General features: G+C 37.0%; 3 protein-coding genes across 8 annotated transcripts in view; 2 read left to right on the top strand and 1 right to left on the bottom strand.

Annotated features, from left to right (window-relative positions):
* Nucleotides 1-6,511, top strand: part of LOC134840675 (alpha-ketoglutarate-dependent dioxygenase alkB homolog 7, mitochondrial-like) — a 29,653-nt gene extending 23,142 nt beyond the window's left edge. Inside the window, exon 2 of the mRNA XM_063856648.1 lies at nt 6,249-6,511. Within this exon, the coding sequence (XP_063712718.1) occupies nt 6,249-6,507 (259 nt within the window). The 3' untranslated portion in view covers nt 6,508-6,511. The remainder of the gene's footprint in view (nt 1-6,248) is intronic.
* LOC134840674 (uncharacterized) overlaps nt 1-14,257 on the top strand; it is a 165,415-nt gene extending 151,158 nt beyond the window's left edge. The window contains exons 2-7 of one of the 6 annotated variants that reach the window (XM_063856647.1): nt 6,818-6,836; nt 7,062-7,235; nt 10,929-11,078; nt 11,388-11,592; nt 13,057-13,151; nt 14,069-14,257. In XM_063856647.1, coding sequence (XP_063712717.1) covers nt 7,120-7,235; nt 10,929-11,078; nt 11,388-11,592; nt 13,057-13,151; nt 14,069-14,183 — 681 coding nt within the window. In that variant the 5' untranslated portion in view covers nt 6,818-6,836; nt 7,062-7,119 and the 3' untranslated portion in view covers nt 14,184-14,257. Of the gene's footprint in view, nt 1-6,721; nt 6,844-7,050; nt 7,236-10,928; nt 11,079-11,387; nt 11,593-13,056; nt 13,152-14,068 lie in introns of those variants that run through there. The other 5 variants (XM_063856644.1, XM_063856642.1, XM_063856646.1 and 2 more) reach the window with 5 other exon arrangements.
* LOC134840025 (motile sperm domain-containing protein 1-like) overlaps nt 1-14,991 on the bottom strand; it is a 484,177-nt gene that overhangs the window by 170,923 nt on the left and 298,263 nt on the right. The gene's annotated exons all lie outside the window — the stretch shown is intronic.

Genomic DNA, 14,991 nt, shown 5'->3' with positions numbered 1-14,991 from the left:
GGAAAATTGCCCCCCCCCCCCTCCTCTCTCTATGAAACCATTTATGTGTTACTTTTTGTGGTTCTTTATGAATGAGTAAGACGTATCAGTATGGGTATTTTTCAATTACGTAATCACATCATTTGAAACTTGAGATTTGTACAATTTGAGGAACTTTTCCCTCAAAACAAAAATTAAATTGAAAAACTGAAAGGAAGTAACTCTTACCATGACTCTTACAATTTTTTCAGCAAAATTAATTCTAAATTTTTAATACGGCATTGATAAAATTATTACATAAATCGGTTTACTGATCTGGTCATTTACTGACACGTAGATTTAGTGAAAACAACCCAAATTGTCGCCTCATCGATTTTTTTACCTTTCCAAGTGGAAATTGGCAACAATAAATTTGCAGAATCTCATTTTTCAGAGATGTGATGCGGAAGACTTAGGGGTTTGAATCCTTTTTATAGCATCTATTTTACACTGCTCTACTTACATTTTTCAAACTGACTTAATTGGCTCCTTCTTGTCATTTTTTATAACGGCTAATTATTACTCAAGCAATTCTTGTGTTATAGTATGAACTATCTTTTTTTCCAAATATTGTTGCGACGCAAATATTGTTGCGATAAAATGTGTTCATTCTGATCAATAACCAGCTATTAAGTACAGCCAATGCTAAGGATTTTAACACAGACTATTATTGTTCTGAACCACGTAAGGAAAGTAGCGGAATATTTGTGCTCGGGGTGGTTTTTTTCAGACAAATTTCGACTTTTTAACTAGCCATTTTTGACGGGTTTTTCTTATATCATTTAAAGAGTATTGTTGTCCTGAGCTTTGTTGTTCCGAAATTTGGAAAGTTATTTCACCTGGGTTTATTTTTCGTAAAGTTATGGGGGTTTGAAAATTGCCGTTTTGGCCAATTTGGTACGCTTAACGCGCGATGTATTTCGCGCTAATATTGCGGAAGCGGAGATTTAATCCGTCATAGAAATTGTTCCACATTGGTTGAAAGAATCTTATTTGCCAGAATTGATTTGTTACTAGGAGCGAAATTAATCACTTTGTACTTGATATGGCGTGTGGGGAGATGATTTTCACAAAAAAACCTCAAATCAAAAAAAGTTTCTCATTTTATTTTTCCTACATTTAATTTTTTCATGTTTTTGCTGCTTCAAAGAATGCTCTATAAATTGAGGCATGTTAAATGGTTAATTTCTTTTTTTTTAAATTGTCTGGTACTGCTAATGCGTCATGATTGGTGTGCGTCACTTAAGAAGTTTTGTAGACTCAAAGTTTTACTCATTCAGTTTTTCCCAAGCGTGATCGGTCATATTTTTGCTTGTGTATGTTAAAGGCAATTTCGCCTCAGTGTAGAAGATTTTTATCACCAATGTATGCTTCTCAGTAAGTTTCTATTTTATGTAAGCCCTACAAGCTTTATGATCCCTGTATCAAATTTCTGCTAACATAAGTTTTTGGTCAGTAAAACAGTTCCAAAGTATTCGAAGGTCAAATTTTTCCAAGATCAGATCAGTCATTTCAACTCAAGATAATCTGTTAAAGGTCAACTATTTAAAAGTTATTAAACTCAGACAAGATCGAATAGTGGTCACAAACTAATGAATTAGTGGGCATTTTGCATGGGTCTGCCAACAGGGGGTACAGGGTTTCAACATTGACAAAACCAAGCGGTGAGCTGGCAAAATTTGCGGGCAAAGAATTAATGGAAGTAGAGATCAAAGAGTGCCATGATGCGGCGAAGAGCTACATTTTGCACGATGTGCTGTTTGTGCCAGCTACAGCGTACACTTGATCAGTATGAGCTCTGCGGTGGCTTGAGCATCAAGCTGCAGTTTAGCAACAGATGCTTCTCTGCTACTGGCACCAGTAGTAGACAGCTACCTGTGAAGCACCATGGCGAGTTCTTCTTTCTGGAGGGTAACCGTTGAAGCACGGGTCTGTGCTGGTTTGGGTAGATGACATAAATTTAAGAAGTCTGCTCAAAAATGTCAAGACGAGGGGCCGTTTCTACGAACGATTCAAGATGGATGACAGAGGCTCATTGTCCTCGTTCCTGGGAATGCAAACCAAGCATTCACTTGTGACGGTAACTGCGAATCAATCATGCTGCATCGACGAATGGTAGGAGGGCTTTGACTTAGCTAGCTCGCGAGTACAGCAGCGGATATCTGCACACAACTGTTATAGAAAGACTGCCCTAAAGCTGGGTCAGCAGAGGCATTGTCCTTGAAGGTTGAGAGCTATAAAGATTTTGTGCACTCTTTATTGTACATTGCTAAGGAAAGAAGGCCGGATATCCTAGCTATTGCGACTCAACTCTCCCGCTTCTGGGGAAATCCGAGCAGAGCGCAATGAGTGGTTGCAAAAAGGCTTCATTGGTACCTAGAATGAGCAAAGATTTGAAGGGGGCGCTACACCAAGTATACTGAATGTGTACAACTTTATGAATCCGCAGATGCTGACAGGGCAAGAGACGTGGATGATAGAAGGTCAACTACTGCATACAGCCTCCCTTTACAGAAGACAGGGGCAGCTATCAGCTGATCAGTAGGAAGCAACCAAGTGCAGCCATATCCAACAATGAAGCTGAGTGTCAAGCGATGACAGATGCGGTCCAAGAGGCTCTATGCTTACGATCACTTCTCAATGAGGTGAGTGTGAGAGACCGACCAACAGACATCATGGAGAGCCACCAGAGCTACATCAAGATGTACAACAATCCTATCATGCATAAGCGAACAAAGCACATCGATGTAAAGTACTTATTTGTTTGAGAACGAGTTGACGATGAGACAGTCTAACTCTAGTATTTTCCTGCCGAGATCATGGAAGCCGACTTGGTATCGAAAGACCTGAGGATGGCTAGGTGGATCAACAATGTCGAATATTGATAAGCTACTGCCTGACTTAGACAAATTCAAGATTGTCGATAAAATTTTTCAAGATTTGGTTTTTAAAGAAAATCTTTGATTGTTTATGCTCCGGGTGTTTTTTCAGACTAAGACTAATTTCGGTAATGGAAACAATAGTTGCAAATTTTTTTGAAACTTTGACACCTCTGATTGTTTTTTTTACATTATAGGGCTTGAAATAGGTCAATTTGCTGGATTCATGTTACGCGCTTTTCATCCAGATATCTCTAATATTCAAAGCGCGATTAGTGGATGATGAGTAAACCAATCCGCGCTCAAATAATTTATGCGCAAGTTTGTTGCTCTCATTAACTTTCTAGTAGACTCAAAGGATCTCTTCAACTATTCTCACCCTCTTTGAACAAATTCAAGGGTTAAGCATAGGTGAGTTTTGTACTTTGATTCTTTCATAATTTTTATCGCATTTTTTTCCCAGAAAAATGGAGAACAGTTTAAGTGCGTTCAGGGCAGAAGTGCAAATTTTTTTGGTTAAATTGTTTTCATCCGTTTTTTTGGAATGATTTTGAAAGTAGATTAACTCGATGAAGTGGTATAGAACGCACATAAATTAGTCCGGTCAGGCAATTTTTAAAACTCTGAAAACCCTACAAAAAATAGCATCAAATGAAAAGAGTTAATGTTTTTCATTTTGATCTCAGTGCTTCAAATTCTTCAATATGACGCGAAAAAAGGCCTGTCGTTCCCCACGGCCGTTCGTCAATTTTGTTCTGAAAAAAAAACAACTATGAAATGAAAAAATGATTTCTACCGCATTAGAAATTGTGTGTGCCGCATTCGACGAATCGTCTTAAGAATAATGTGCAAAAAGAAAGTTAAAACTAGTTGGAATACTAGCCCGATTCTTAAGCTGATTGTTCACTGCAATGACTTCTTCTATTTCCTTATTCGGCTCTGCGGTTATTCTCAATTCAGGATTATTTTCATTTCCGTACAATTCAAGGTCGTTGAACTTAACAGAATTGGCTGTCGAAGCGAAGTTAGCCGAAATAGGCTGCATTCCTGTTTCGTCAATTGAGCCCCAATTCACGGTATCTCTGTTATTGGTTGAAGTTGTCCGAACACTACTGGATTTGCGAGAGTTGTCAGAAATAATGCTGGTTCTAGACGAGGGACGCTTTTCCGACGACATTTTTCTTTGTTCGGTTAAAATTTCAAAAATAGTTTTTGTGAATTGAAATTGGAGGATATGATAGCGTGTACCAATGGGATCCTAAATTTAAAAGTAGGATACTTTAAATGAAATCATTTCAAAATCTGGATTGGTTATTTCTAACTTTCTTATGGTACACCTCTAGCCTCTAGTGTTCTAGGGTCACCTTTTACTCGTTGTAGTTCCTCTGTGTCATTTGAAATTTTCTGCAAATAAGATAATAAAATTGAGCTGATGTCGCCATAGCTCTCAAACTAATACAGCGTTGATTAGAAAAGAGGCTTCAAATGCAAGGCTGAAGCAGACACTCATTTGTCATGAAGAGAAGAAGTCTTTAGAAGCTTGAAACTATTCTCTGAGTTAAGTAGTTATGTCAAACAGTTATTTTTTTATCAGCGACCCCATTTGATGGGCTGCGTTGTTCCAATACTTGGCCTCAAGACAACGGACTATTGGATTACAATCGGAAAATAAGAAAGACTGAATACCATTTTTGTGAAACAGTTTTTTTCAGCAAAATCTCGTTGTTATCGCTCCAAAATGCCACTCATTGTAGATGTTGCCACTCAATTGTTTTTTTTTGTTGTCATAGGTCTCAAAAATTATCGCCAACTTAAAAAAAATGAAAGGATTCTTGGACATGAACATTATAGCATGGATGTTAAAAACGCCATACTTCTTTCTAAACCGTCAGATCGGCTTGAGACATATTGAGGTATAAAAGGAATGTTTTTGTCACACTGAAATTAATTCGAGGTACAAAAAGAAATAGGATGATTTGTTTTGCTTTTGATGACCGCGGCCTCAAGTTTTCTTCGAGATAGTTACAAAGACAGTTACGATTCGAAGATAGTTTTTTTCGGGTATGTTGTTACAGTGTAGCTTCTGCGATTCAATTCATTTCTAGCGCTTTAGTGGATGGTAGGTATTCAAGATTACAAAGATTTTTTTGACTCAATGAATAGCTGCGTAGACTCACTATTCATCAATTATATATAGTTTTATTAAGAGTCGATGAACGTTGTGAATTCTCTTATATAGGTCTTGCTGGTTTTTTGGCGTTATTTTTTTCAGGAAAATGTTTTAAAATGCTCTAATAACTACAAATGTGCATTCATTATTGATGCATTTATGGATGCACTTAAGTATTTATGCACTTTTTGAGTTCAATTTAAGTTCATCTTCTGAAAGTTAAGTAAATTGCGCCCTCCATTTACAAACATAAAAATTTCTCAAAAACTTGAATGAGTTCTAGTTTCGAAAGTGGAATTTAATTTTTAGATTTCCCATAGCCAATCATAAATTTTTACTTGGAAGCTCGAAAAAGTTAGTTTTTTTTTGCAAAATTAAGTCAGTTTTTTTGTTTCCTTGCGTTCATTTTCTCATTTCCCACTGTCTGTTGGCTATATTTGCTTTTGAACCAGCTGCGAGGTGACAATTCATTTCTTGATTTTTAAATATTTGTTTCATTTCTGCTATTTCTGGTCGGTTTTCTCTATAATTTTTGAATGTTACCTAAATGCTCATAACGAAGCAAAATATTGCTGTACAGCGCTCTTTTGCCGTTTCGAGATTGAGAAATTTGTGAATTTACTTTTATTTTATACAATGTTTTCTGATTTTTTTTTCATATTTTACAACAACTCATGTTTGTAACAGTTGAAATTTAAGCTTTATTGAAAATTCTGACTTGTTTTCGGTAAATATGCGTTGTGAATGTCAACTGTTGCTTAACATCTTTTCTGATTAGTAATGCTTGCGAAAACTGTTGGTTGAGAAATTCATAGACTAAGCAATTTTCTACTCAATGTTTTTGTAAAGCAATCGAAGCTTTTGCGTCGGTTTGCTTCATAAATTTGCAGTACCGCGTTTCCTGTTATATCGCGAAATCTCAAAGTTAATGATCTAATTGCTGCAGGAAGAATGCTTTTTTTGAATATTGAAACACAAACTGCGCGATTCAACTGAGGAAGTATGGCAAAGCTCTTCTTCAAAAATGTTTTGTATCTGCTTCTAAAAATTTTTTTGTTGTTTATTGACTGTCAAGTTAAGTGTTTTTTTTTCTGTGATGTGATATGTATTTTTTTAAATCAGAAGAAAGTATAATAGAAATTTCATGATTTTATGAGTTGGTCAAAAAATAACATTAACAGGTACTGTGGAGACAAAGTGGCAGGGGTCTCGCTTCTGTCCGACTCAGTAATGCGGCTCGTCAACCAATCAGATAGCAGCAAATATATCACTTTATTACTCCCACGGCTGTCGCTTTACGTGTTGGCTCACGAGTTTAGATACGATTACACTCACGAGATACTTTCGGATGAAATGTCGTTTTTCGGAGACGAATACGTGAAGAGAGATCGACGAGTTTCAATGGTGTGTAGAAGTGAACCTTCGCCTTTGTCGAAATAACCGTTTATGATTTTGAAATATGACAGACGATCAGCCATAGAAGCCAAAAAAACTATTTTGACCGAAATTCACCCAGCTTTTGAACAATGCGCTAGCTCAAAAGTTTAAATTGATACTATTTGCCTTAATTGATGATGCAAAATTAATATTTATAATCGATAGTTTAAGTATTTAGGCGGAGAAATTATATTTGACATGAAAACAGAAGTTGCTTGGTGTTGATATCGGAGTCATAATAAATAAGAAATTACTTTTTGGAGTTCAGTTAAGTTACTTGTATCATTTTAGTTTTTGTAGCTGTTTTTATTTCAGATTTTTGAAACATTGGTGTTAGAAGTAAGCTCTTTTCTACTCCCCCCCCCCTCACCATTCTGATTTCATAACTGTTTTATTTTTCACAATAGTTAATTAGTGAATTTGTAAAAAAACTTTTCACCATAGTTAATTTGTTTACCCTGCTAAGTTTCATTACATTATGACAACGTTAAACCAGTTCTTCAATATTGAAATTCAAAAGTGAGGGGCAATGGAAAAGAGCTTTAGAGAATTGTCAGTTGATACGAAAGGTTTGCTTCCATGGTTGTCGAGGTCAGTCAATAGATGGTTTTGTGAATGGATGATCAGTACAGTATAAATGTGGACTGTTCTAAGCTGTGTGGGGACATAGTGGACTTGAATGAGAGATTCAGCAATGCAATTTACAATGGGTGCTTCCAACATGCCATTGAGTGAGTGTGAGTTTTTATTCAGGTTGATTGATTTAGAATTTTGAGTTGTTAGGTTTTTCAATGTGAAACCCAATTAGATAAATTCTGGCACGATTTAATGAAGTCTTGAAGGTGTAATTACTAGACGCGCATTTACTTCTTTTTTTTTAAAAAAGTAAATTTTGGGTCTATGTCCCGCGTAACTACTACTAATGCGTTTTTTCCGTTTTCCCATTGTGGCGGGGTTGGACATCCGGAGTGTGCGTAAAAATAGTTCAGATGAGGGCATTTTGAATAGCATTCAATTTTAAATTGAAGTTGTATTCAGGTCTCGTTTAACTCAATCGATCCAGCGTTTTTAGGTCTTCCTGCTGGTCTTTTGCCTGGGATTAAAACATGGTTTGTAGTTTTAAGCGCATGATGGTTTTCCGTTTGATGAACATGGCAAAAACATCGCTACAGCGAACGCACTTGTAACTGGTCCAGATCAACAATACTTGTCATTTTAATAACTGTTTTGTTGGTAACTCTGTCTTTTTAAGTGACTCCTGTAATCCTACGCAGAGCTTTCATATCAGCGCTCTTAAGAGGGCTCGATATTGCCTTGGTCTGCGCCCAGGTTTGAGAGCAGTACATCAGAACTGGCCGGAGACAAGCTCCGTAGATATGACACCTGGTAATCAAGTCAATATCTTTATTCAGCAGCAGAGGCTCAATTTGCCGCCATTTTGTCCGATAAACTGCCCTTCTGGCCGATGTTGCACATATTGCGTCACTTTCAAGGGAAATCATATCACCCAGATAGCAGAACTCTTTGAAATTACTCAGGGTACCAAATGATTGATCCGTAGACTAGCATTCTGATTTGAGTGATAATTGAAAGGATTATTGCCTATTGGATAAACATAATCAGTTTTATTGGTAGGTATTTTCCTCAGGCTACCGCACTTTTTTGCACCCATTGATTACAAGAATTGCAGCGTATCGAATTGTCGCCGAATCCCTTTAAACAACTAGTGCCTGGATATTTTCCAATTTTATGAAGAAAACATTTTTGGTCTGAAATCAAATGCTTTGTCTTATCACGTTGATTTTTAAACAGCGTTTTCGCCAAGCCTTGTTCCAAGTATTAAACTTCTCAATAGACTGGGATTCCGTTTCAGCGGACATCACATAGTCATCTGTATACAGCATATCCCATGGTCTCGTGGAACGACAGTTTCTCGTAGCCTCTCCATTAGTATGATAAATAACAATGGGCTAAGTGCCGATCCCTGATGCACGCATACTCTAAATTCGTACTGATCACTTCATGCTTGGGGCGAGTGAACTCCGGTTTTCGACTCGGTGTACAGAGACATAATTTGTCGTACCGGGTTTTTGGGAACTGTTGTGTTATCATTTCCCTGGAAACACGGTCGAAGGTTTTTCGCGATCAACAAATATATGATGCAGGGGATTTTTCTGTTTCGCAAATAGTTCCTTCAATTGTCTAAAACCAAAAACGTCATCGGTTGTTGATCTACCATCCATTAAGCCCAATTGCATATCATCTATCTTATTTATTGTCTCAGATGTTTTTCTAGTACTTTTCGAAAATTTTAAATGCGTGTTTCAGCAATCGGATGCCTCTGTAGGATCCACATTCTGATGGATCGCCTTTTCCTTTGTAAAAAGTAATTGTTTCATTTTTGCTCCAGTCGGAGGGGATAAGACCAGAGTCCCACAAAGTCCAGCAACTCCACAATCTCCCCAAATTTTTTTCATGTTCGAAGTTAGCCCTGTTGGTCTTGGGCTATTCTTTTTTAAATCGCTCTCAGTGCAGGTGCCCTTCATGGATACTAAATTCCTCCAATGAGCCAGCCACTGAGGGATATCTTCAGTTTCAAACTAAAAGATATATATCTTCCGTTTCATTTTAAAAATTTGATTTGAGATGTAGCTTTGCCTTTGCGAGCGAACATCTTGGTCACAAGTCAGGATTTTTTAATCACATTTTTTGAATTTTGCTCCAACCACCTTTTGATCATTTTTCATTTGCTTGGTTTTAGTGAGATCTTGACACCATTTCTGGATGGACTCTTTTAAGCTTCAGCTAATAGCTGTTTCACGAATGTGTTCTGCCTCTGATATATCACCCGGTCTTCTTTTCGAGACTTCTGCCACTTTTTGAACAATAATTTTTTTTTCAAGTCTTTCACTTGTTTTTTTTTGCTTCACTACCATGTTTTTCTTTCGCTCGCCTGTCTCTCGCTGATTTTTCGGTTGTTTCGCCACAAACGTGTTTCGCTGCTTCTAAAAAAAGTGTTGATTTTAAATTTTCTAGCTTCTTTCTCATTGCCTCTTCCTACTTGATTTGGTTTTCTCTATCATTAAACTTCCACGATTTTATTCTTCCAAATGGCTTTGACGTATGGTGGTAAATAGGAACTATTAAGATAGAAATTACACACAACAAGTCTGTGCTGAGTACCACATTCTTCGCCCTTGATAATCTTCAAGTTTTTGACACAACTTCTTTGCGACGATCGTGTTAGAATGAAATCAATCGGGGCGGAGTTTTCTCCAATCTGAAACGTACAGTGATCATCTTCGCAGCGTTTTTTTTGAGAAAAATGTTTAGGTTGGTTAGATTTTATGACTGACAGAAATTGAGAAATCTCCGACCTTCTGAGTTTAGATTACCAAAGCGGAATAGGCCAATTGCGCAGTCAAATTCCTGGCGCCGCACTTCAATATGTTCATTCAGAGGAAAGTTTATTTTTGGTCAGGTAGAGATATCATGGAATATTCTAGCGTGCTATAAAAATCTCTTTTTTCGGAATCCTCTCTACCAGCTTGTGGTGCGTACACTGATAGAACATTACTCACAGTATGCCCTATTACAATTTTTAGGCGCACTTTACATTCATTTACTCTACCGATTTCCAGTACCTTTTCAATAAGTCGACCTTTGATGGCTATTGACACACCATTTGTGCCTTCTGAGTTTCCTTGCCGGAAAAACTTAAATTTGTGGTCGCCATCTCCAAAACTTCTTGTGCTGCTTCCTTTGATACGACTTTCTTGTAGACAGTACACGGATAGCTTTCTTCTTTCTCGAGTTTCGCATATCTCAAGGCATTTTCCTTTTAGTGTGCCAACCTTCCCTGAGCATAGTCGGAACAACGTCTTTTCTACGGTGGGTTTTTTCGTCTTATAAGTTTTAGTATTCGTCATTTTAGTAGTTCAAACTGGGATTTTTAGTACCTCATTGCTTGTTTGACTGTCCATGAATTGTTTGGAGCGGTGCGCGTTACAGAGCTTTTTCAGACCGAAGTCATTAGGGACCGGATGCCCTTCCTGACGTCCACCCTCCTCCTTCTTTCGGGTTTTGGACCGGCAGTTGTATCTAAATAGCAAGACAGACCAGGCGGAGCTTATGTCCCGCGTAAAACAGATAAACAGCTTTTTTCTGGTACTAAAATGCAGGTGATGGTTTATGTGGTATGAGCTTGTTTTCATCAGGAATTTTCAACATTTTTTGGATGGGCCCTGCTATCTTGTATTATATCCATTAAAATTGTTTCAAATTGACAAATTGAATTTTTTACCTTTCGAGATCTTACACTTACACCTAGTTGATTTTTTTTAATTTATAGCTAAACAAAATGTTTCTGATGAGATTTTTTCAATGTTTTTTATGAGTTTATTATTTCGTTGTCCTGTTTTGAGTCTGGTAAAACATGAGCAGTGTAATCCGAACTCAACACGGCTGTCGAAGGGTGGAAACAAACCCAAACTCTGGACTGCTCTGCACCAGTGCGCTTTCTTGGGGGCTTCAGAGGAAACCATCAAAGCATTTGTGAAACTGGGAACCTTCAAGTAAAACAACGTAAAACTAGCACCGAGGAACTTCAATAACTAACTTACGTGATTGCCTTTTCCTTTTTATCAGTAAAAGGTGAAATTAATCGAATCTTAAAAGATGTTACGGATTTAGATTTTCAGACAAACATAGTTTAATCATATTTTAAAAATTTTTGTGAAGTTCGTGTGAAGTTTGTGAAATTTTCAAATAGGACATTTTTCTCATTCAAAAAATGGAGTTTTTGAGTTATTCTCTGATACATGATGTTCTTACAATTGTTTTTTTTTCCGTTCTATTTTTTATTTCTAGTTTCCAACGTATAGATCTCTCAAGAATTCAGATGGACAGACTGCGTATGACATTGCAGTGAGTAAAAACAGACCAGAGGAGATTCTAGCAGCACTGAAGCTGCCTGCTGACGTCATCGAAAATAAGGAGGCAATTGAGAAGATGGAAGCAAAACTACATGAGCACATTCTGTCAAGGGTTGAAACACTAATCAAGGAAAACAATCAGGCACTTCCACAGGTAATTATCTGAGGATGAGATAATTTGTCCGCGTGAGTTTTTCCAGAGGGAAGGGGTAGCGGATTTTTTAAAAAAATGTCTACATTATTGACCTTAAAAATAATGTCGACAATTTTTTTTTGAATCCTCTACCCCTTCCCTCTGGAAAAACTCACGCGGACAAATTATCTCATTATGCTAATTTTCTGAGCTCTCCGAAATCACGATAAAGAGGTTATTATGATGACCAAATTTTCAGCGCGTTGGTGAATTTTTTAGAAAACGGGCAAAAGGGAAGTTTTTTTCGGTGCGCGTTCCTCCTTCAAATTAGTATATACCTGCGCCAAATACGCCTTTAGAAAGTTTGTACGGTCGGTCTGGAAAAAACGGATAAAACAGGTAGAATTCTTGGGAGGGGGAGAGAAAGCGTCCACCCTATCCCCTAAATCCCCCGCCATAAATACGATTCACTTCCTGCTTGACAACTTTTTTTCAAGCTGTAAATGTTATCAAAACAAGATCACTTAATTTTTTGTAAATTTCCTGTACCACTATTTTGTGGTAGGGTATGTCTAAGGAACCAGAACTGAACTTGGGTTATTTTTACGTCCTGGCCATCCAAAGGGTCCCCTTTAGTACTAACCATTTAATTTTGACGTGATCTGTTAAGCTCATTGTGGTTTGTCTATACTAGCTTATAGCATGCGCCGCAACTTTTTTTTGTTGTTGTGAACCTTTAAAAAGTTTCATAAATTGTCATTTTTGGTGTGATATTTTATGTGCTTATCTACGGCTCAGAACGTATCGACAAAATATGATTATTATAGCGTTTTACAGGAGCTCCGAAAATCAATTTGGTCGGCCTACAGAAAAGGTTGACAAAAATCGATTTTGTAGGCTTCGCTTGCGATTAGCAAGTGTTATCAATTGGGAGCATAGACTTTTTTGGGTTCACAACTTGTATAACAGAATCAATTCAATCAATCGATAGATTGGCTGGTCACAAATCCAAATTGTTTAGGTTATCTAGCACTTTGGGTTCAGAGGTAACAACTATGCCTCGGGTGGTAAAAGTCATGGGTTCGAATCTGACTAGGACCTATTGTTTTTTGCAAACGTGAAACACTCCTCTAAAATAAAAATTCGTAATTTTTTTGACTGCTTAAAATGTCGGCTTGGTGGTCACACGACGGATTTTTTTTGTGCTGCAAGCACTTTTTATTGAAATTTGAAGTGCTTTTACTTGTTTCCTGTTAATTGAAAAATCACTAAATCATGTTTTGTGGCATTTCTTTTGGCTTAATAGTTTATTTCGCCTCAAACGTTACGGCTTATGTTTATTGATCTAACTTCGACAGAGAAAGTAGATTTGATTTGTTTGTATGTTTCCGGAAGGGGAGCGTAAAATTTTAGAGTTCAGATCTGTCAAAGTTTTTATGACAACAACTCTGTTTCCTTCCAGTTAGGATGAGTTTTGTGTTGCAGATAAGTCCTCTCTGGGAGATGGAGGAACCCTCACTCTACTACTCTGTTCCGGGAATGTACGGAGGATTCTGTCTCACTCGAGACCAGGAGAAAAGGTGAAGTGATTGAATTAAACATAGAAGCATTTGCAGCACTTTGTAAAATACAACAAGTCTGCTTGTATCAGAGCAAACGCCTGAATGCCTCGTTTGCCTTTTAACTTACCTCAAGTAATTTTTGGTAAAAAGCTGAAAATTTCCAAAAGTTCTCGAAAATTTTTCTACCCACGCTACGAAAAAAACTAACTAGCAGTCGTTCTATGTTTCATTATGCAGACCAGTATTTTCTACAAGTTGTATGATATACCACAAATATACTACAAAACCGATAATTTGCGACTTTTTTTTGTGAGACAAGGATTTTTTTCATTGAATACTGCAATTTAGATTGATCTTAAGGGCGGATCAAGTCCAACATCAAAGATTTTTTGGTAAGAATTAGAGATTTTCCGGTAAAAAACAATCGAGCAGCAAAATCAACCTAAACAATTGTAAGCGATTGCTGTGATTGACAGTGTATGCAACGTAATTATTTGTATCTAATTTTTCTACACAAGATCCTAACTTCGGTACGAATTCAGGTTAAAGCTCAAAAGTACTTAATGTAAGAGTACTTAAGAAGCGAAGCTCAGCAAATGTTGAATAGTTTTGCCAAGTTTCCATTTATTTTTGGGTGTTTTCTGCCATACGGCCCAAAGCATGTTGTAAACTCATCTTATATTTTGAAAAAAAAAAGTTTTTTTTTGCTGGACCTATTTTCAACTTCTCATATTAGAGAATTATGATCCCATTTTCAAAAACAGAAAGATCAGTTTTGGTCCCTAATTTCGAAAGATCCAATTTTTCCCCAAATCAGCGCGAAATTTGTTAAAAATGATCTTCTGTTTTTCAGGTACCTCCGAACCGAGGATGTAAATCAAATTGTTGGTTATTGTTTGTTATGATGTTAACTAAATTGTTTGTTTTTTCAATAGACTAGTCAGCGAGAGTTGGTCTCGAGTGTGTGGAGGATCTGAACAAGAAATAGTCATAGACCATGACGGGAATGTGATAGACTGTAATGCAGAGGCGGATCTAGGGTTTTCTTGAGGATGGAGCGGATTTTCAAAAATGTTCAAAAAATTGTGTCGATCTTTTTTTTTTAGGTCTACCAAACTGCTTTTACGAGCTCTCCCAAAGCATACAAAAGACTCTGTTTTGGTAAAATATTGTGCGCCGCAGGCAAAATTTTGAAAAAAAAAACATGGCAAAAAGGCATTTTTTGGAAAATTTTGACCAAAAAATCGCGCTTTTTCGGCGCCCCCCCCCCTCAAATTTAGTACATATTGTCGCCGAAGGCGCCTTTAGAAATTTTTTAGGGTCCGTCACCGAATATGGATATCTCAACATAGTACAAAGGGGGCCCTTATTATGCAGACCAGTATTTTCTACAAGTTGTATGATATACCACAAATATACTACAAAACCGATAATTTGCGACTTTTTTTTGTGAGACAAGGATTTTTTTCATTGAATACTGCAATTTAGATTGATCTTAAGGGCGGATCAAGTCCAACATCAAAGATTTTTTGGTAAGAATTAGAGATTTTCCGGTAAAAAACAATCGAGCAGCAAAATCAACCTAAACAATTGTAAGCGATTGCTGTGATTGACAGTGTATGCAACGTAATTATTTGTATCTAATTTTTCTACACAAGATCCTAACTTCGGTACGAATTCAGGTTAAAGCTCAAAAGTACTTAATGTAAGAGTACTTAAGAAGCGAAGCTCAGCAAATGTTGAATAGTTTTGCCAAGTTTCCATTTATTTTTGGGTGTTTTCTGCCATACGGCCCAAAGCATGTTGTAAACTCATCTTATATTTTGAAAAAAAAAAGTTTTTTTTTGCTGGACCTATT

Source organism: Symsagittifera roscoffensis, chromosome 2 (genome assembly GCF_963678635.1).
Source record: "Symsagittifera roscoffensis chromosome 2, txSymRosc1.1, whole genome shotgun sequence".
NCBI lineage: Eukaryota > Metazoa > Xenacoelomorpha > Acoela > Convolutidae > Symsagittifera > Symsagittifera roscoffensis.
This window is presented reverse-complemented; position numbering and strand designations above follow the sequence as displayed.